Below are 20,202 nucleotides of genomic sequence, written 5' to 3' on the forward strand. Positions count from 1 at the left end.
ATCCAGGCCTCCAGCACCCTTCTCCCTCAGACCCAGGAGGAGTCCAGGACCAGGCCCCCAGCACCCTTCTCCCTCAGACCTAGGAGTCCAGGCCCCCAGCGCCCTCCTCCCTCAGACCCAGGAGTCCAGGCCCCCAGCACCCTTCTCCCTCAGACCTAGGAGTCCAGGCCCCCAGCGCCCTCCTCCCTCAGACCCAGGAGTCCATGCCCCCAGCGCCCTCCTCCCTCAGACCCAGGAATCCAGGCCCCCAGCGCCCTCCTCCCTCAGACCCAGGAGTTCATGCCCCCAGCGCCCTTCTCCCTCAGACCGAAGAATCCAGGCCCCCAGCGCCCTCCTCCTTCAGACCCAGGAGTCCATGCCCCCAGCACCCTTCTCCCTCAGACCTAGGAGTCCAGACCCCCAGCGCCCTCCTCCCTCAGACCCAGGAGTCCATGCCCCCAGCACCCTTCTCCCTCAGACCCAGGAATCCAGGCTCCCAGCGCCCTCCTCTCTCAGACCCAGGAGTTCTGGAATTCAGGCTCCTCCTTCTCGGGTACTAAGAAATGCAGACTCCGGGTTCCTCATCCTCCAGATTTGGGTGGGGGGTCTGGACTCCTGAGACCCCTCAGGGGAAACCGGCTGCGTATCTGGGACACTTCCCTCCTGCCTCAGTTTCCTCAGCCAAGCCCCGCCCCCGTCGGCCCCGCCCCCGTCCCTCCCCACCCGAGGGCAGGGCGACCAGGACGCCGGAATCCCGGGGTAGGAGGCGCGGAGCTCTTACCTGGGGCGCCCTCTTCGGCTCCCCCAGCTGCCCTCGGCCCAGCAGCAGCTCCTCCTCCTGCTCGCTGGCTGCAGGGACGCTCGCTGGCCCGCCGGCTGCTCGCTGCTCACTCTCGGCAGGGCCCGGGTCGGGGGCGGGGGCGGGGCGGCGCCGGACGGCAGAGGAGGGGCCGGGGGATCCTGCCTTGCACAGGCGTGCCGGGACCTTGGAAGCCAGGCCTGGCTCGTTCAACCCGGCCGCATTGGTCACAGGAGTCCCAGTCTCCAGCTGCCTCCTCCTTTAGACCTAGTAGTCCAGGTCCCCAGCCCCTCCTCCCTCAGACCCAGGAGTCCAGGCATCCAGCCCCTCCTCCCTCAGACCCGGGACTTGCGACCCCAGCCACTTCTCCCCCGAGCCCCAGGCGCCTGAGTACTAAGCCCACAGTTCCCCCCACCACCTCCCAACCCCGCCCCGTCTCAGACTCAGGAGTCCAGCCCCCAGCCTCCTCCTCCATTAGCCCCAGGAGTCTGGGCCTGAGATTCCTTTGCCGTCTTTTGCCAATTGCGTGTCAATCCCGGGGCAGATTCCCACTCTCTGCTCTCCTCCCCACTTCCCAGGAGCTCCACGCCAGACATTAACCAGCTGGGCTTGGGCAGTGATAAGGCCCCAGGCCCGGGGAGACAGTGGATGTGGGGGCTCCCGCATACTCCTCTCCCCTGGAATTTCCTGGATGGGGACGGGGGAGAGGGTCTTGTCCTGAGCTCAGATAAGAGACATGCAAGGTATTATAGGACCCAGAGATAGACAGATGTGTCTTAAGAACAATCAGCTCCTTCCAGAAATGGTGCGCGGTGACAGATGAAGGCATGGAAAAGTGGGGAGAGACCAAAAGAAAGAGGGGGATCAAGACTAGAGAGAGTGGGGGAGGGCAGAAGCCCAGAGAGAAGACAGAGGCCCAGAGAGACTGAGGGCAGACCCTCCGGAGAAGGGGACAGAGCCCCTGAGAGACCCTCAGAAAGACAGGGATGGGATCGGAGCTAGAGCGTCTCAGGACAGTCATGAGGGCAGCCGGGCTCCTCACCCCACCACACCTCCACCCTGAGACTCTGCCTCCCTCTGCCTGTGCTATTTTCAGAAGGAAAATTGACACCTGCCTCAGGGGTCATCCCACACCCCCTCAGCCTAAATATAGCATGGCAAGGTGGCAGGAGGGTGTCCCCGGTTAGGGTGTTTCCTGCTCCTCACAGTTATTTATTGGTGGGGGGAAGGGCCACTTCCCAGGCTTTGGGTGTGTGTTCGGGTCACCTCTCTGGCTTCTCCACATTTCCCTGTTCCTAAACACCCAATACATCCTGCCCCATAGCAGGAGGACTCTAGACTCTAGCTTCTAGCTTCTAGTCCTGGAGGGGATAGTAGGGATGAGGTTTCCAAACAGAGTGACTGAGAAACAGTTTCTGTCCCCCTATCTCCAGGTCTCTGTCCTCTCCCTGTCTGGATCTCTGTCCTCCTGTCTCTGGATTTCTGTGTCCCTCCAACTCTGGGTCTGTCCTTCTCTCTCTGGGTCTCTGTCCCCCCCTCTCTCTGAGTCTCTGGCCCCCTCTCTCTCTGGATCTCTGGCCCCCTTCTCTGTGGTCTCTGTTCCCCCCCAGGTGCCTGTTCCCCCCACCCCGCTTTCTGGGTCCCAGTTTTCTTCTCTGGATATCTGTCTACCCTCACTGGGTCACAGTCTCCTTCTCTCTGAGTCTCTTGCATCCTCTCTCTTCGGGTCACTATCTGCTTCTCTTTCCCATTGTGGGGGTCTCTGTCCCCACTCCCGGCCATCTGCCCTCTTCCCCCTCGCCCTTGGATTTCTCTCTTTTGCTCTGGGCCCCTCCTCCCTCCTGGCCTCAGTTCGTCTCTGCATCTCCTCTTTAGGTCTCTGTGCTGGAGTCTGACTTGTCTCTTGTCACTGTGAGGTCCATCTCCATTCTATCCCTAAAAGTGGCTTTCTCTCCATTTCAGAGACAAGTGACTACCTAAAGCTTCTATTAATTTCAACCATTATCAAACTCTTCCCACCATCTGTACCTTCGTCTCTTTAGCTGTATGAAAAGGTGCTCAGATGAAACCAGGGGTTTCCACACTGAATTCCTGAGCTGCATTTCGAGTTGCCAAGAGGAGGCGTGTTCTCCTCCAAGCAGTTCCCTTCCCATGCTTCCCACTGGTGTCTCTAAGGAAGATTTATTTGACCCAAAAAAGGGGTGGGTATGGCTAAAAATAACAACAACAGTCTGTAAACCACTGGATAGGTTTTAATAAATTAATCCAAGTAAAGTACTTTGATACCAAAGGAAGCCCTATATGTGTTAGTGATTTCAGCCTTCCTTCTCCTCTAAATGCCCTTTGAGTTCTGAAAGAATTCTGAAAATGTTCGGCCTTGTGACCTTGGGTAACCTCCGCCGCTCTGAGCCTCAGTTTCCCTGTCTGTAAGAAATGAGGCTATGGAACTCAGGAGGACCTGTGTGTCCCAGCAGGCTGACGGGGCCATGTGAAGCAGACAGACAGCCTGCCTGGCCCCTGGGGACAAGCTGCGAGACCTTGGGAAGCCACTCCCCTGCTCTGAGACTCAGGTTTCTCCCCTGGAAAACAGAGTGAGGCCCCCAGCCTGTCTGACAGCCTTCCTGAGCTTCGGGGAGGGTAGGTGACAGGCCTGGTTCAGGATCGTTCTGTGATTCTATGGAATAGACTGTACGTCACTCTTGGGTTCGGGGGCACCAACTTTTTCTACCTTTTTCTTCTTCTTTTTTCTTTTTTTTTTTTGAGACGGAGTCTCACTCTGTCGCCCAGGCTGGAGTGCAGTGGCACGATCTCGGCTCACTGCAAGCTCCGCCTCCCGGGTTCACGCCACTCTCCTGCCTCAGCCTCCTGAGTAGCTGGGACTAAAGGCGTCCGCCACCGCACCCGGCTAATTTTTTTGTATTTTGAGTAGAGACGGGGTTTCACCATGTTAGCCAGGATGGTCTCCATCTCCTGACCTCGTGATCTGCCCACCTTGGGCTCCCAAAGTGCTGGGATTACAGGCGTGAGCCACGCGCCTGGCCTTTTCTGCCTTTTTCTATTGTGGTTCTCTTTCCCTGAGACTCTGTTGTTCTGTCTCTAACTCTGGGTGCCTGACACTGCCCCCTGGGTCTCTGTCCCCCCACTCTTTTTGTTTGTTTGTTGAGACAGGGGCTCCCTCTGTCACCCAGGCTGGAGTGCAGTGATGCAATCATGGCTCAATGCAGGCTCTATTTCTCAGGGTCAAGGGATCCTTCTGCCTCAGCTTCCTGAGTAGCTGGGATCACAGGCATGTGCCACCACAGCTAATTTTTATATTTTTTGTAGAGATGGGGTCTCACCATGTTGCCCAGGCTGGTCTTGAACTTCTGGCCTCAATCAATCCCCCTTCCTTGGCCTCTCAGAGTGCTGAGATTACAGGTGTGGGCCACTTCGCCCGGCTTCTATCCCCTGCTCTTGGTCTCTGTCACCTTCTCACTCTGGATTTCTGTTCCCCTTTTCTGCATCTCTGCCATACCCCACCCTCCAGGTCTTTGTCTTCCTCTCCCTGAGTCTCTATGTTGCTCCCTTTGGGTCTCTGTCTCTCTGGGTTTCCATCTCTTCCTTTTTCTGGGTCTCTTTCCCCATCCTTTTGGCTCTGTCCCTCTATCATGTCTGGACAGAGTACAGTTTTCTCCCCCTCTCCCCCTTCCCTTGTGGCTCTGACCTCCATGTCTGAGCGTAGAACTGTAGGGGAGATTGGGGGTGAACAGCACAATAAAGTGGATGTGGGGTAAAGAGGAGGAGCATCCACCTTTTCCTAGTTCACCCCAGTCACCTCTGGATGAACAACCAATCCCATGGATAAAGAATCCAGTCCCACCCCCTACAGTGAGCTGGGGAGCCAGCTCAGCACATCTCCCAGAGCCCTCGCCACCGCATTTGCTCCCTGATACACGATGCTTCCTCATTGCTATTACCTTTGGGTCCTGGTGCTACCACTAAACGCAAAACAGCCTGATGTGGCCCTATGGAACTCACTCACACAGTCCAACTCAACCCAACTTCCTGTAGGACTCACATAGTGACACAACTCAATGGAACTCAACTCAACATGGCCCTATGAGATTCAAACAGTGGCATGACCCAACTGAACTGGCCTTACAAGGCCCATATGGTTGTACAACTCAACACAACTCAACTCGCTGTGGCCGTGAAAAATGTCTAGCCACACACCTCTACACAATTCAGCCCAGCAGAATTCTACAAGATTAATTTGGTCATACATACTTAACCCAATGTTACCTAGAAAGCTCAAATTCTACCACTTGACTCTTTACATTTCTACATGACTCACAAGTTCACAGAACTTAAAATAACATGGCCCTGGAAGAATCAAAAAGCTACACAATTTCCACCATGTCTCAATGAAACTGAACACCACACACAATCAATCTCAACCATGCCATGGGGGACCATCTAACTTGACCCAACATGGCCCTAGGGGACCCACCAAACCACAGAATCCTACATAATGCAGCTAGACAACACTCACCCAGACTCACAACCCAACGAAACCCAACACTGACTAGGAAACTCACAAAATGATATGACCAAACCTATCTCAACACTACCCCAAAAGGCTCCATGAGCTTTGCACAACTCAGTGTAATATGAACCAATTGAGTCTTCATTAACACAACACAACTCATTGCCATTCGCTGCTGCTTCAGGAGATACCCACAGGAGCTACCAAACCACACAACCCAAGACCCAACAAGACTCAGTGTTTCCCCACTCGTTACCACTTAACCTAGCTCTTCCTAAACCCAATCCCCTCCCCCCAGCCTTGCCCTCCACCCTGCCCTCCCTCCCTCCCTCTAGGGAGGTGTGAGGTCCTGCAGACCTCAACTGTCCCTCACACTTCGGTGACCAGATGTTTCCCTGGGGGTGCCCAGAGTGGAGGTGGTAGCTCAGGTACCTCCCCATCCACCAGCCCCCCATTGGCCTTGCCCTCCAGTGGGCCACAAGGCTGCGTGTCCACATGGCTGAACATCCCAGCCTCTTCGCCCTCTGTCTCCCGGTGATAAAAGTAGCTGAAATTGGAGACAATGACGGGCACAGGCAGGGAAATGGTCAGCACGCCGGCAATGGCACACAGAGAGCCCACTATCTTGCCACCTACAGTGACAGGTGCCATGTCTCCATAGCCAACTGTAGTCATGGTGACCACTGCCCACCAGAAGGACTCAGGGATGCTAGTGAAATGGGAGTCCACCCGGTCGACTTCGGCGAAGTAGACCGCGCTGGAAAAGAGGACCACACCGATGAAGAGGAAAAAGATGAGGAGGCCCAGCTCACGCATGGAGGCCCGAAGCGTCTGGCCCAAGATTTGCAGGCCCTTTGAGTGCCGGGACAGCTTGAAGATGCGGAAGACACGCACCAATCGGATGACTCTCAGGATGGCCAGTGACATGGCCTGTTGGCCCACCCCTCGCTGCCGGGCCAGCTCGGTGCCTAGTGCCACAAAGTAGGGCAGGATAGCCACAAAATCGATGAGGTTCATCACGTTCTTGAAGAAGATCGCCTTGCTTGGACAGGCCAGGAGGCGTACTAGCAGCTCAAAGGAGAACCAACAAATACACAGCGTCTCCACTACGAAGAATGGGTCATTGAAGGGCAGGCGGGGTGGATTTCCAGGCACTTGGCTGGAGCCATTCAGCCGAGCGGGGAACTGCAGGGAGGAAAGTGTTCAGGGAGGGTCAGGCTGGGGCGGGGACACGGGGACAGCCTTAATCATCATTTAAATACCCAGCTCCTCTTTACACACTGGTCAGTAGCCGCTGCACCAAGGCCCTCGGTGACCTGGTTGTCCCAGACTTCCTCCCAGGATCCCAGGAATCATCCCTGGGCCATTGACTTTCTGGTTTCCTGACCTGGTGGGTGGCTGGAGAGGTGGTTCCTGCCCCTTCATGCCTGGGAACTCATGTTTGAGTAGGGTGCAACCTCTTCTCTCCGAAAGTCCCGCCTCCACTGTTGATTTTCTAGATGCGGAGGGTCCCTGCCCTGGCCCCACCACCTTGTGCCTAGCTTTTCCTTGCCCTCCCCTGTCCCAGCCCAGACTATAATGCGGCCGGGCGCGGTGGCTCACGTCTGTAATCCCAGCACTTTGGGAAGCTGAGGCGGGCAGATCACGAGGCCAGGAGATAGAGACCATCCTGGCCCACATGATGAAACCCAATCTCTACTAAAAATACAAAAATTAGCCGGGCGTGGTGGCCTGCACCTGTAATCCCAGCTACTTAGGAGGCTAAGGCAGGAGAATCGCTTGAACCCGGGAGGCGGAGTTTGCAGTGAGCCAAGATAGCGTCATTGCACTCCAGCCTGGGCGACAGAGCAAAACTCTGTCTCACAGAAAAAAAAAAAAAAAGAAAGAAAGACCTCTGCAAGCTGAGCACTAGGCCCCTCCTCTGGCCCCTAAGCCTGGCTTTCTTTCCATAGATTCCTCCTACTCTTACCCCTCGGGCTCCAGCACCCTCAGCTGGCGTTATTCAGGGCCTGGCTTTCATCACCCCCAGCACATCCTTCCCAGCCGCACAGACCCCGGAGTTTTCAGGCTCTCCTGGGGCCCCTCAGCTCTGATTTTTAAGGTTCCTGTCCTCCTACCCCTTGCACCAAGCGCCCTGCCCTCTGCTCACCGGGTTTCTCACTGACCTCAACCCCACCTTCTGATGGGGCCGGTCCTCCGACTTGGATCCTCAGGCCCCGCCTCCCGTCCACCCTGTCTTTGGCTGGCCCACCCCTCGCAGCCCCTGGCCCCGCCTTATTATTGGCCAGGTCCCCTCTGGACCCCGCCCATCTCCTCCCAAACCCCGCCCATCTCCACCCACGCCCCGCCTCTCACCGGGCCAGCTGCGGCTACAGCAGCAAGCCCCGGGCCGTCGCGGTCGTCGCGGAAGTCAGGCAGCGTCTCGAGGCAGAAGACGACGATGGAGACGAGGATGACCAGCACCGAGACTACGGCGAGCACGCGCGCGGCCTGCGAGCTCTCGGGAAACTCGAAGAGCAGCCACAGCTGGCGCGCGAAGGCGCGGCGGGGCAGGGGGCGCTCAGGCGGCACCGGGCAGCCCTCGTCCTCGCGCAGGCGCGCCAGGGCCGCCGCGCCCAGCCCGTAGAAGGCCACCTCCTCCAGGAAGACGTCGAGCGGCACGTGCGCCGGCCGCCGCAGCCGCCCGCCCGACTGGTAGTAGTAGAGCACGGCGTCGAAGCTGGGCCGGTGCCGGTCGAAGAAGTACTCGCGGCGTGCGTCGTCGTAGAAACGGCGGCGGCGCGCGGGGTCCCCTAGCAGAGTGTCCGGGAAGCGGCCCAGCGTGCGCGCCCGCGTCTCGAAGCGCAGCCCCGCCACGTTGAGCACCAGCCGCTCGCAGCAGCCGCACGGCGGCGGGCACCGCGGCTCCATGGCGCGCGCAGCCCCGGCGACCCGCGAACGGACGTGTGGCCCCGATGCCCGGCCCCGGTGCGGCCCCGCCTCGGCCGCCGCCGCCGCCCCAGCCCCAGCTCGGTGTCCGGTGTCCGCGCGTAAAAATAGCCCGGCAGGGCGGCCAGGGCGCGGGGGAGGGGGCACTGTGACCCCAGCGGAGCGGAGGGCGACAGGGCGACCGCGCGCCCTCTGCCGGGACGGCCGAGCTGCCCCGCCGCCGCCGCCAGCGCCTGCTCTGTGCCTTTGCCGTCCCGGGGTCCCCTTTCCCTCTGTCCCTCTGCCGCCGGGATCCTGTCCTGCGTCTCTCCAAGTTTCCATGTGCGTGTGTCTCGTCAGAATCTGAGCCTTCGGTTGCAGCGGCCTCTTTTCTTTTTCCTTTCTTTTTATTTTATTTTATTTTATTTTATTTTTGAGACACAGTTTCCCTCTGTCGCCCAGGCTGGAGTGCAGTGGCAGGATCTCGGCTCACTGCGACAACCTCTGCCTCCCGGGCTCAAGCGGTTCTCGTGCCTCAGCCTCCCTAGTAGCTGGAATTACAGGTGCCACCAAGCCCAGCTAATTTTTTTTTCTTTTTTCTTTTTTTTTTTTCAGTAGAGACGGGGTTTCGCCATGTTGGCCAGGCAGTTCTGGTACTCCCGACCTCAAGTGATATTTCCGCCTTGGCCACCCAAGGTGCTGGGGTTACAGGGGTGACCCGCCGCGCCCGGCCTGGAGTTGCCTTTTTGCACCTCTGTCTCTCTCTTGTGTTTCTGTATCCAGCTGTCCCCTGTGGGTCTCTGTCTCTGTTGGGATGTATCTCTGAGTATCTCCATGAGTCATTTATTTCTGAGATTCGTCGTTCCGGGGCCCTCTGTATGGGTCCGTCTGCCAGCCTCTACGTCTTCATCTCCATCTTTATTTTGACTCTTGGTCTGTCTCCGTTTATCTCTTGTCTCTCTTGGTCTCTTTGTCTCTCCTCTCTAGGTCTCTTCTTGCTCATTATCTCTTAGCCCTCCATGCCTCTGCCTCAGGCTTCCTCTCCCCCTCCCCTTTGGGTCTCCCCTTAGCGTGCCTAGAGGACTTAGAGTCTCGGGAGTCATTATCTCTGAATCTCTCCCTGACCATCACCCCATGTGGGTCCTGCCACAGTCCCGCTGGCTGTCCCGTCCTAGGGTCACTCTGGCAGCTGCAAACCACTGAGCAGTGCACGCACGCCCCATTCTCTCCCCAGAGTTCGCCCTGGAGTCTCCACCTGGCTTCTTCGCAAGACTCTGAGATCCAGCAGGGCCTGAGCTGTGGCTATGACTCTCGCAAAAGGAGGCTGGGCTTGCCAGGAACGGGTGGGGGTTGAGGGTGTGGGCCGGGGAGATGCCACAGGGTCATTCTCAGGAACTGAAGGGCGTAGAGACAAGACGGTGGCCTTCTAGGCACTGGTGTCCGGTGACACTGCATAAAAATAGCCCCATCGGATGGGCTTGGGGGAAGTGGAGGGGATTGATCACCGAGACTCCCAGGAAAGAACTCCCGGTCGCCCTCTGCTGGGGGTGTGGAGAGAGGCACTAAGTGGTTAGAACACCCTGCTAATCCTGGCGCTCTTTATCTGTCTTCTTTCCTTCCATTCCTGCTTCCTTCCTCCCTTCCTCCCTTCTCTATCTTTTCTTTTCTTTCTTTTTTCTTTCTCTTGAGACAGTTTCACTCTTGTTGTCCAGGCTAGAGTGCAGTGGTGTGATCTCAGCTCACTGCAACCTCTGCCTGCGGATTTCAAGCGATTCTCCTGTCTCAGCCTCCTGAGTAGGTGGGATTCCAGGCACCCGTCACTATGCCCACCTAATTTTTGTATTTTTAGTAGAGACAGGGTTTCACCATGTTGGCTAGGCTGGTCTCAAACTCCTGACCTCGTGAACTGCCTGCCTTGGCCTCCCAAAGTACTGGGATTACAGGTGTGAGCCACTGCTCCCAGGCCTTTCTTTTTCTTTTTCTTTTTCTTTTTTTTTTTTTTGAGACAGAGTCTTGCACAGTTGCCCAGGCTAGAGTGCAGTGGTGCGATCTTGGCTCACTGCAACCTCCGCCTCCTGAATTCAAGCAATTCTGCTGCCTCAGCCTCCCGAGTAGCTGGGATTACAGGCGTCTGCCACCACACGAGGCTAATTGTATTTTTAGTAGAGGCGAGGTTTTGCCATGATGGCCAGGCTGGTCTCAAACTCCTGATCTCAGGTGATCTGCCCACCTCAGCCTCCCAAAGTGCTGGGATTACAGGCATGAGCCACCGCACCCCGCGCTCTTCTTTCTTTCTCTTTCTTTTCTTTTCTTCCTTTTTCTTTCCTTTTTTTTTTTTTTTTTTTGAGATGGGGTCTCACTCTGTCACCCAGGCTGGAGTCTAGTGGCACTGCTCACTGCAGCCTCAGTGAGTGCTCACTGCAGTGGGGTTTCACTGTGTTATCCAGGCTGGTCTCGATTTCCTGACCTTGTGATCTACCCGACTTGGCCTCCCAAAGGGCTCAAATTATCTCCCAGGTTTGTTTTTTTTTTTTTTTTTTTTTTTTTTTGCCAGGGTTTCTCTCTTGTTGCCCAGGCTGGAGTGCCATGGTGCAATCTTGGCTCACCGCAACCTCCGCCTCCCAGGTTCAAGTGATTCTCCTGCCTCAGCCTCTCAAGTAGCTGGGATTACAGGCATGTGCCACCATGCCCAGCTAATTTTGTATTTTTAGTAGAGACGGGATTTCTCCATGTTGATCAGTCTGGTCCGAACTATTGACCTCAGGTGATCTGCCTGCCTTGGCCTCCCAAAGTGCTGGGATTACAGGTGTGAGCCACCATGCATGGCTATTTTTTTGTAATTTTTGTAGAAGCGGGGTCTTGCTATGTTGCCCAGGCTGGTCTTCTACTCCTGAGCTCAAGCAATCCACCATACTAGACCTCTCCAAGTGCTAGGATTACAGGTGTAAACCACCGTACCCACCCTTTTTGGGGTGCTGTGTCCCCTGGACTTCTGTATCCCTCTCTCTGGGTCTCTATCTTCCCTCTGTCTAAGTCTGTTCATTTATTTCATGGTCTTTGGCCTTCTCTATTTCTCTTTGTCCCCCAACTTCCTGGTCTCTGTCTCCTCTTTTCTCCCATTCTCGTTTTTTCTTGTTTGTTTGTTTTAGCTTTTGTTTTGAGTCAGAGTCTTGCTTTTGTTGCCCAGGCTGGAGTGCAGCGGCACAATCTCGGTTCACTGCAACCTCCGCCTCCCGGGTTCAAGTGATTCTCCTGCCTCAGCCTCCTGAGTAGCTGGGATTACAGGCGTGCACCACCGCACCAGCTAATTTTTTTTTTTTTTTGAGATGGGGTCTCGCTGTGTCGCCCAGGCTGGAGTCCAGTGGTATGATCTTGGCTTACTGCAACCTTTGCCTCCTGGGTTCAAGTGATTCTCCTGCCTCAGCTTCCCGAGTAGCTGGGATTACAGGTGCGCGCAACCACACCAGGCTAATTTTTGTATTTTTAGTAGAGATGGGGTTTCACCATGTTGGCCAGGCTGGTCTCAAACTCCCAACCTCATGATCCGCCCACCTCGGCATCCCAAAGTGCTGGGATTACAAGTGTGAACCACCGCGCCCAACCTAATTTTTGTATTTTTAGTAGAGATGAGGTTTCATCATGTTGGCCAGGCTGGTCTCGAACTCCTAACTTTAAGGGATCCACCTGATACGGCCTCCCAAAGTGCTGAGATTACAGACGTGAGCCACCGCACCCAGCCAAGGTGCCATTTTTTCTCAGTAAGTTAGAACAAAATTTAAAAGGTGGGTCAGGCACTGGGCTCACTCCTGATATCCCAGCACTTTGGGAGGCCAAGGTGGCTGGATTGCCTGAGGTCAGGAGTTCAAGACAAGCCTAGTCAACATGGTGAAACCCCGCCTCTACTAAAAATACAAAAATGAGCTGGGTAGGGTGGCGCGCGCCTGTAGTCCCAGCTACTCTGGAGACTGAGGAGGGAGAATCACCTGAACCTGGGAGGCGGAGGTTGCAGTGAGCTGAGATGGCGCCACTGCACTCCAGCCTGGGCGACAGAGCGAGACTCTGTCTCAAAAACAAAACAAAAAGCCAGGTGTGGTTGTGCACCCCAGTAATCCAGCTACTTGGGAGGCTGAGGTGGAAGGATCATTTAAGCCAAGGAAGTCAAGGCTACAGTGAGCTATGATCACACCACTGCGCTCTAGCCTGCTTGACAAAGGAAGACCCTGTCTCAAAAAAATAAAAAATAAAAAATTAAGGCTGATGAGTGAGGGAGATTATTTTGGATCAGTTGGGTAGGCACACTAATCATAAAGGTCTTTAAAATAGGGATGTGGCTGGGCACTGTGGCTCACGCCTGTAATCCCAGCACTTTGGGAGGCTGAGGCGGGTGGATCACCTGAGGCCAGGAGTTCAAGACCAGCCTGGCCAACATGGCAAAACCCCATCTCTACTAAAAATAACAAAAATTAGCTGGGCATGGTGGCGGTCGCCTGTAATCCCAGCGACTGGGGAGGCTGAGGCAGGAGAATTGCTTGCACCCAGGAGGTGGAGGCCTCAGTGAGCCAAGACTGAGCCACCGCACTCCAGCCTGGGCAACAGAGTGAGATTCTGTCTCAAAAAATAAAAAAAATAAATAAATAAGAGGGATGCAGGAAGGTCTGATTCATGGAAGATGTGAGGATGGACATAGAGGTCAGAGAAGAGAGGATGCCAATGGTGCTGGCTTTGAAGTTTGAAGACGGAGGAACAGCCATGAGCCAAGGAATGGGGGTGGCTTCCTGAAGCTAGAAAAGGCAAGGAAACAGACTCTCCCCTAGAGCCTCCAGAAGAAACACAGCCCTGCCACCCCATTTTAGACGTCTAACTTCTAGAACTGCATTTTTTTTTTTTTTTTTTTTTTTTTTTGAGACGGAGTCTCGCTCTGTCACCCAGGCTGGAGTGCAGTGGTGTGATCTCGGCTCACTGCAATTTCTGCCTCCCGGGTTCACGCCATTCTCCTGCCTCAGCCTCCCAAGTAGCTGGAACTACAGGCGCCCGCCACCATGCCCGGCTAATTTTTTTTTTTGTATTTTAGTAGAGATGGGGTTTCACCATGTTAGCCAGGATGGTCTCGATCTTCTGACCTCGTGATCCACCCGTCTCGGCCTCCCAAAGTGCTGGGATTACAGGCATGAGCCACCGTGCCTGGCCTAGAACTGCATTCTAATAAACTTGTGTTGTTTTAAGCCACTAAGTTCGTGGTAAGTTGTAGTGGCAATAAGAAAATAATACAGTCAGACTCTCCCAGAGTCTTCTCTGAGGGTTATGGTAGCTTTTTTTTTTTTTTTTTTTTTTTTTTTTGAGACAGCGTCTTGCTCAGTTGCCCAGGCTGGAGTGCAGTGGCTCGATCTCTGCTCACTGCAAGCTCTGCCTCCCGGGTTTACGCCATTCTCCTGCCTCAGCCTCCCGAGTAGCTGGGACTACAGGTGCCCACCACCACGTCCAGCTAATTTTTTTGCATTTTTTTAGTAGACATGGGATTTTCCCGTGTTAGCCAGGATGGTTGTGATCTCCTGACCTCGTGATCCGCCCGCCTCGGCCTTCCAAAGTGCTGGGATTACAGGCGTGAGCCACCGCACCCGGCCTTTTTTTTTTTTTTTTTTTTTTTTTTAAGGCAGGGTCTCACTCTGTTGCCCAGGCCGAAGTGCAGTGGTGCGATCTCAGCTCACTGCAATCTCCGCCTCCCAGGTTCAAGCAAGTCTCCTGCTTCAGCCTCCCGAGTAGCTGAGATTACAGGTGTGCACCACCATGCCCAGCTAATTTTTTTTTTTTTTTTTTTTTTTTTTTTTTTTTTGAGACGGAGTCTCACGCTGTTGCCCAGGCTGGAGTGCAGTGGCGCGATCTCGGCTCACTGCAAGCTCCGCCTCCTGGGTTCACGCCATTCTCCTGCCTCAGCCTCCTGAGTAGCTAGGACTACAGGCGCCCGCCACCGCGCCCGGCTAATTTTTTTTTGTATTTTTAGTAGAGACGGGGTTTCACTGTGGTCTCGATCTCCTGACCTTGTGATCCGCCCGCCTCGGCCTCCCAAAGTGCTGGGATTACAGGCTTGAGCCACCGCGCCCGGCCTAATTTTCTTTAAAATTTTTGATAAAGATAAGGGCTCACTATGTTGCCCAGGCTGGTCTTAAATTCCTGGGCTCAAACAATCCTCTCGCCTCAGCCTCCCAAAGTGCTAGGATTATATGTGTGAGCCACTGGCCCTGCTCTTTTTTTTTTTGAGACAGTCTTGCTCTGTCACCCAGGCTGGAGTGCAGTGGCGCAATCTTGGCTCACTGCAACCTCCACCTCCCAGGTTCAAACAATTCTCCTGCCTCACCCTCCCAAGTATCTGGGACTACAGGCGCGTGCCACCATGCCCGGTTAAATTTTTTTTGTATTTTAGGTGGAGATGGGGTTTCACTGTGTTATCCAGGCTGGTCTCGATTTCCTGACCTTGTGATCTACCCAACTTGGCCTCCCAAAGTGCTGAGATTACAGGCATGAGCCACTGTGCCCAGTCTGATTTTTGGTCTCACTACGTTGGCCAGGCTGGTCTTGAACTCCTGACCTGAGGTAATCCACCCACCTCAGCCTTCCAAAGTGCTGGGATTACAAGTGTGAAGCTATTGTGCTGGGCCCATTTTGTTTCATTTTCACTTTGAACTATTTTTAGCCTTACAGAAGAATTACAAATATTGTACAGACATTTAAAAAATATCTATCACCCAGGTTCCCCAAATGTTAAAATGTTGCATTGCTTTGGCAACGTTTGTTAATGTTCAGACATTGGCCGGAGCAGTGGCTCATGCCTGTAATCCTTGCACTTTGGGAGGCTGGGGGGCACGGATCACCTGAGGTCAGGAGTTTGAGACCCAGCCTGGCCAACATGGTGAAACCCTGTCTCTACTAGAAGTACAAAAATTAGCCAGGCATGGTGGCGGGCCCCTGTAGTCCCAGCTACTCCAGAGGCTGAGGCAGGAGAATTGCTTGAACCTGGGAGGTGGAGGTTGCGGTGAGCCAAGATCGTGCCACTGCACTCCAGCCTGGGAGAAAGAGCGAGACTCTTGTCTCAAAAAAACAAAAAACAAAAAAACAAGACGTTGAGGTGGCAGAATACTTTTGACAAAATGACAGAGTTCATTCAGGTTTTCTGTTTCCACTAATGTCTTTTTCCCATGCCAGGCTGCAGTCTGGGTTACTATGTTGCATTTGGTTGTCATACCTGCTTAGTCTTCTGCAATCTGTGATAGTTTGTTACTTTTTCCTTGTCTTTCATGATCTGGAAACTGAAAGAATACTAGTCAGTTGTTTTGTAGATTGTCTCTCAATTTGTGTTCCTCTGATCTGTTATCTTGATTGGTTTGAGGTTATATTTTTTGTGGGGTGGGGGTAGAGAGAATGCCACAGAGAGGCATTGCTCTTCTCATTATATCATACTGGGGGCATATGACGTCCATATGCCGTATCACTGGTGATGTTAACGTTTTTTTCTTGAGACAAGGTGTCACTCTGTTGCCCAGGCCGGAATGCAGTGGCTATTGCAGCTCCCTGCAGCCTTGACCTCCCAGGCTCAAGCAGATCCTCCCACCTCAGCCTCCCAAGTAGCTGGGACTACAGACCTGAGCCACCACACCCGGATAATTTACATTTATCTTTTTCTTTTCTTTCTTTCTTTTTTTTTTTTTTAAACGTACTTTGACTCTTGTCATCCAGGCTGGAGTGCAATGGCACGATCTTGGCTCACTGAAACCTCTGCCTCCTGGGTTCGAGCGATTCTCCTGCCTCAGCCTCCCAAGTAGCTGGGATTGCAGGCACCCACCACCATGCCCGGCTAATTTTTTGTATTTTTAGTATAGATGGGGTTTCACCATATTGGCCAGGCTAATCTTGAACTCCTGGCCTCAAATGATCTGCCCGCCCCTGACTCCCAAAGTGCTGGGATTACAAGCATGAGCCACCGCACCTGGCCCACGTCTTTTCTTTATACATTGCCCTGTCTCAGGTATTCCTTTTTAGCAATGTGAAATGGATTCACACAGAAATTAGCAGAGGGGGGCATTGCTATAAAGCTACCTGAAGATGGCCAGGCACGGTGGCTCAAGCCTGTAATCCCAGCACTTTGGGAGGCCGAGGCGGGCGGATCACGAGGTCAGGAGATTGAGACCATCCTGGCTAACATGGTGAAACCCTGTCTCTACTAAAATAAAAAAAAAAAATTAGCCAGGCGAGGTGGCGGGCGCCTGTAGTCCCAGCTACTCGGGAGGCTGAGGCAGGAGAGTGGCGTGAACCCAGGAGGCGGGGCTTGCAGTGAGCTGAGATCCGGCCACTGCACTCCAGCCTGGGCAACAGAGCCAGACTCCGTCTCAAAAAAAAAAAAGAAAAGAAAAAAAGAAAAGATACCTGAAGATGTGGAAGCAGCTTTAGAATGGGTTAGTGGACAGACGTTAGAAGAGTTTGGAGGGGCCATAAGAGCATAACAACATCAGGAAAAATTTGGAACTTCTTAGAGACTGGTTAAATGGTTGTGACCAAAATGCTGATGGAAATGTGGAGAGTGAAGTTCAGGCTGATGAGGCCTCAGGTGGAAATGAGGAATTGTTGGGAACTGGAGTAAAAGTCACTTGTGCTACAATCTAGCAAAGAGCCTGGTGCATTGTTTCCATGCTGCAGTGATTTGTGGAAGGTTAAGAATGGTGCTTTGGGAGGCCGAGGAGGGCAGATCACGAGGTCGGGAGATCAAGACCATCCAGGCCAACATGGTGAAACCCTGTCTCTACCAAAAATACAAAAGTTAGCTGGGCGTGGTGGCACGCGTTTGTAATCCCAGCTACTGAGGAGGCTGAGGCAGAAGAATCACTTGGAACTGTGGGGCGGAGGTTGCAGTGAGCCGAGATCGTGCCATTCTCCAGCCTGGTGACAGAACTAGATTCCGTCTCAAAAAAAAAAAAAAAGGAATTTATAATTAAAAGGGTGCCAGGCATGGTGGCTCAGCTGGACGTGGTGACTCACACCTGGCTGAGGCAGGTGGATCACTTGAGGTCAAGAGTTCAAGATCAGCCTGGCCAACATGGTGAAACTCCATCTCTACTAAAAATACAAAAATTAGCTGGGCATGGTGGTGGGCGCCTGTAATCCCAGCTACTTGGGAGGCTGACGAAGGAGAATCACTTGAACCTGGGAGGCGGAGGTTGCAGTGAGCTGAGATTGCACCACTGTACTCCAGCCTGGGTGACAGAGTGAGACTCTATCTCAAAAAAAAAAAAGAAAAAGGGCCAGGCACGGTGGCTCACACCTGTAATCCCAGTACTTTGGGAGGCCGAGGCAGGTGGATCACGAGGTCAGGAGATCAAGACCATCCTGGCTAACACAGTGAAACCCCGTCTCTACTAAAAATACAAAAGATTAGCCAGGCATGGTGTTGGGTGCCTGTAGTCCCAGCTTCTCGGGAGGCTGAGGCAGGAGAATGGCGTGAACCTGGGAGGCGGAGCTTGCAGTGAGCCGAGATGGACCACTGCACTCCAGCCTGGGCAGCAGAGCGAGACTTCGTCTTAAATAAGTAAATAAATAAATAAATAAAGGGAGGCAGCCAGGCTCTGTGTCACGTGCCTGTACTCCCAGCTACTTGGAGGCCGAGGCAAGAGGATTGTTTGAGCCCAGGAGTTCTGGGCTGTAATGTGTTATGCTGATTGGGTGTCCATACCAAGTTTGGCTTCAATATGGTGACCTCACAGGCGTGGGAGATTACCAGGTTGCCTAGCAGGGGCTGAACTGACCTAGGCTGGAAGTGGAGTAGGTCAAAACTCCTGTGTTGATCAGGAGTGGGATCATACCTGTGAATAGCCACTGCCCACAAGCCTGAGTGACACAGTGAGACCCTGTCTCTGAAAAATCCATCAGTAAATAGGAAACACAGCATAAAAGTTTGGAAAAGTCACAACCTGGCAATGTGGTAGAGAAGAGAAGAGCATTTTTTAGGAGAGAAATACAAGCAGGCTGTATTGCCTTGCTAGAGAGGTTTGCGTGACTAAAAGAGAGCCAAGTGCTAACAGCCAAAACAATGGGAAAAAGGCCTTGAAGGCATTTCAGGAGTCTTCAAAACAACCTCCCCCATCAGAGGCTCTGAGGCATATGAGGAAAGAGTGGTTTCTTGGGCCAGATCCAGGGCCCTGTCTCTTGTTCAGCCTGGAGACACTGCTTCCCTGCATCCCTACTGCTCCATCTCCAGCCATGACTCACAGGGCCCCAAGTATAGCTTGGGCCACCACTCCAGAGGGTGCAAGCCATAAAATTTGGCAGCTTTCATGTGGGATTAAGCCTGTAGGTGCACAGAATGCAAGAGTGAAGGAAGCTTAGCAGCTCCCACCTAGATTTCAGAGGATGTGTAGGAAAGCCTGGCTGTCCAGGCAGAAGTTGGCTGCACGGTTGGAGTCCCTACAGAGAGCTTCTACTAGGATATTGCCAAGGGGGAAAGGTGGGGTTGGAGGCCCAACATAGAGTCCCCACCAGGGCGCTGACTAGTGGAGCTGTGAGAAGGGGACCCCTGCCCTCTAGACCACAGAGTGATAGATCTGCCAGCAGATTGTACCCTGAGCCTACAACAGCTACAGGCACTAAACTCCAACCTGTGTGAGGAGACATTGGGGCTGGACTCTGCTACCCAAGACTTTGGGAGCCCACTCTTTGCACCAGTGTGCCCTGGATGCAGGACATGGAATCAGGGATTATTTTGGAGCTGTATTTGTTTTTTTTTTTTTTTGTTTTTTTTTTGAGACAGTCTTGCTCTGTCGCCCAGACTAGAGTACAGTGGTGCAATCTTGGCTCACTGCAACCTCTGCCTCCTGGGTTCAAGCGATTCTTCTGCCTCAGCCTCCTGAGTAGCAGGGATTACAGGCACCCACCACCACGCCTGGCTAATTTTTGTATTTTCAGTAGACACGGGGTTTCACCATCTTGGCCAGGCTGGTCTTGAATTCCTGACCTCGTGATCCACCCACCTTGGCCTCCCAAAGTGCTGGAATTACAGGTGTGAACCACTGCGCCCGGCCAGAGCTTTAAAGTTTAATGTCTCCTTTGCTGTGTTTCAGACCTCTGTTTTTTGTTTTTGTTTTTTTTTTTTTAGACTGAGTCTCGCTCTGTCGCCCAGGCTGGAGTGCAGTGGCCCAATCTCCGCTCACTGCAAGCTCCGCCACCTCCCAGGTTCACGCCATTCTCCTGCCTCAGCCTCCCAAGAAGCTGGGACTACAGGTGCCCGCCACCACGCCTGGCTAATTTTTTTGTATTTTTAGTAGAGATGGGGTTTCACCATGTTAGCCAGGATGGTCTCGAACTCCTGACCTCGTGATCCGCCCGCCTCGGCCTCCCAAAGTGCTGGGATTACACGCATGAGCCACTGCACCCGGCCAGACTTCTGTTAAGCCTATTATCCCTTTCCTTTGGCAGATTTCTCCCTTTTATTTTATTATAATTTTTTTTTTATTGTTGTTGTTTTGTTTTTTTGAGACAAAGTCTCACTCTGTTGCCAGGCTGGAGTATAGTGGCGCAATCTTGGCTCACCGCAACCTCTGCTTCCCGGGTTCAAGCGATTCTCCTGCCTCAGCCTCCCAAGTAACTGGGACAACAGGCACAGGCCACCATGCCCAGCTAATTTTTGTAGTTTTAATAGAGATGGGGTTTCACCATGTTGGCCAGGATGGTCTCAATCTCCTGACCTCATGATCTGCCTGCCTTGGCCTCCCAAAGTGCTGGGATTACAGGTGTGAGCCACTGTGCCCAGTCATCATTATTATTTTTTGAGATAGAGTCTTGCTCTGTCCAGGCTGGAGTGCAGTGGCACAATCTCAGCTCACTGCAACCTCCACCTCCCAGGTTCAAGCAATTCTCCTGCCTTAGCCTTCGAAGTAGCTGGGATTACAGGTGCCTGCCACCATGTCCAGCTAATTTTTGTATTTTTAGTAGAGAAGGGGTTTCGCCATGTTGC

The 20,202-nt window shown here is 53.5% G+C and overlaps 4 protein-coding genes across 5 annotated transcripts in view; 2 read left to right on the forward strand and 2 right to left on the reverse strand.

Annotated features, from left to right (window-relative positions):
• LOC126943589 (uncharacterized) overlaps nucleotides 1–5,597 on the reverse strand; it is a 44,729-nt gene extending 39,132 nt beyond the window's left edge. Inside the window, exon 1 of the mRNA XM_050772509.1 lies at nucleotides 5,594–5,597. The gene's annotated coding sequence lies outside the window, so the exon portion shown is untranslated. The remainder of the gene's footprint in view (nucleotides 1–5,593) is intronic.
• Nucleotides 1–20,202, forward strand: part of LIN7B (lin-7 homolog B, crumbs cell polarity complex component) — a 127,091-nt gene that overhangs the window by 69,728 nt on the left and 37,161 nt on the right. The window contains exon 1 of one of the 2 annotated variants that reach the window (XM_050772525.1): nucleotides 1,479–1,482. The exons of the other annotated variant lie outside the window; for it this stretch is intronic. The gene's annotated coding sequence lies outside the window, so the exon portion shown is untranslated. Of the gene's footprint in view, nucleotides 1–1,478; nucleotides 1,483–20,202 lie in introns of those variants that run through there. 2 annotated transcript variants of the gene reach the window in all.
• PPFIA3 (PTPRF interacting protein alpha 3) overlaps nucleotides 1–20,202 on the forward strand; it is a 127,653-nt gene that overhangs the window by 37,899 nt on the left and 69,552 nt on the right. The gene's annotated exons all lie outside the window — the stretch shown is intronic.
• On the reverse strand, nucleotides 5,594–8,542 carry KCNA7 (potassium voltage-gated channel subfamily A member 7). The gene is made up of 2 exons (XM_050772456.1): nucleotides 7,659–8,542; nucleotides 5,594–6,488 (listed from the first exon to the last, which is right to left on the reverse strand). The coding sequence occupies exons 1-2, from the start codon at nucleotides 8,211–8,213 to the stop codon at nucleotides 5,673–5,675; spliced, it is 1,371 nt and encodes a 456-aa protein (XP_050628413.1). The 5' UTR covers nucleotides 8,214–8,542; the 3' UTR covers nucleotides 5,594–5,672.

The sequence above is a fragment of the Macaca thibetana genome, chromosome 19, assembly GCF_024542745.1.
Source record: "Macaca thibetana thibetana isolate TM-01 chromosome 19, ASM2454274v1, whole genome shotgun sequence".
In the NCBI taxonomy this organism is placed as follows: Eukaryota; Metazoa; Chordata; class Mammalia; order Primates; family Cercopithecidae; genus Macaca; species Macaca thibetana.

What these genes read in the sequence shown, in the direction of transcription:
- KCNA7 (XM_050772456.1), bottom strand. Translation starts at nt 8,213, where the DNA reads ATGGAGCCGCGGTGCCCGCCGCCGTGCGGCTGCTGCGAGCGGCTGGTG. An exon ending in CTGTAGCCGCAGCTGGCCCG is followed by an intron (nt 6,489 to 7,658) that starts GTGAGAGGCGGG and finishes TCCTCCCTGCAG; the next exon opens with TTCCCCGCTCGGCTGAATGG.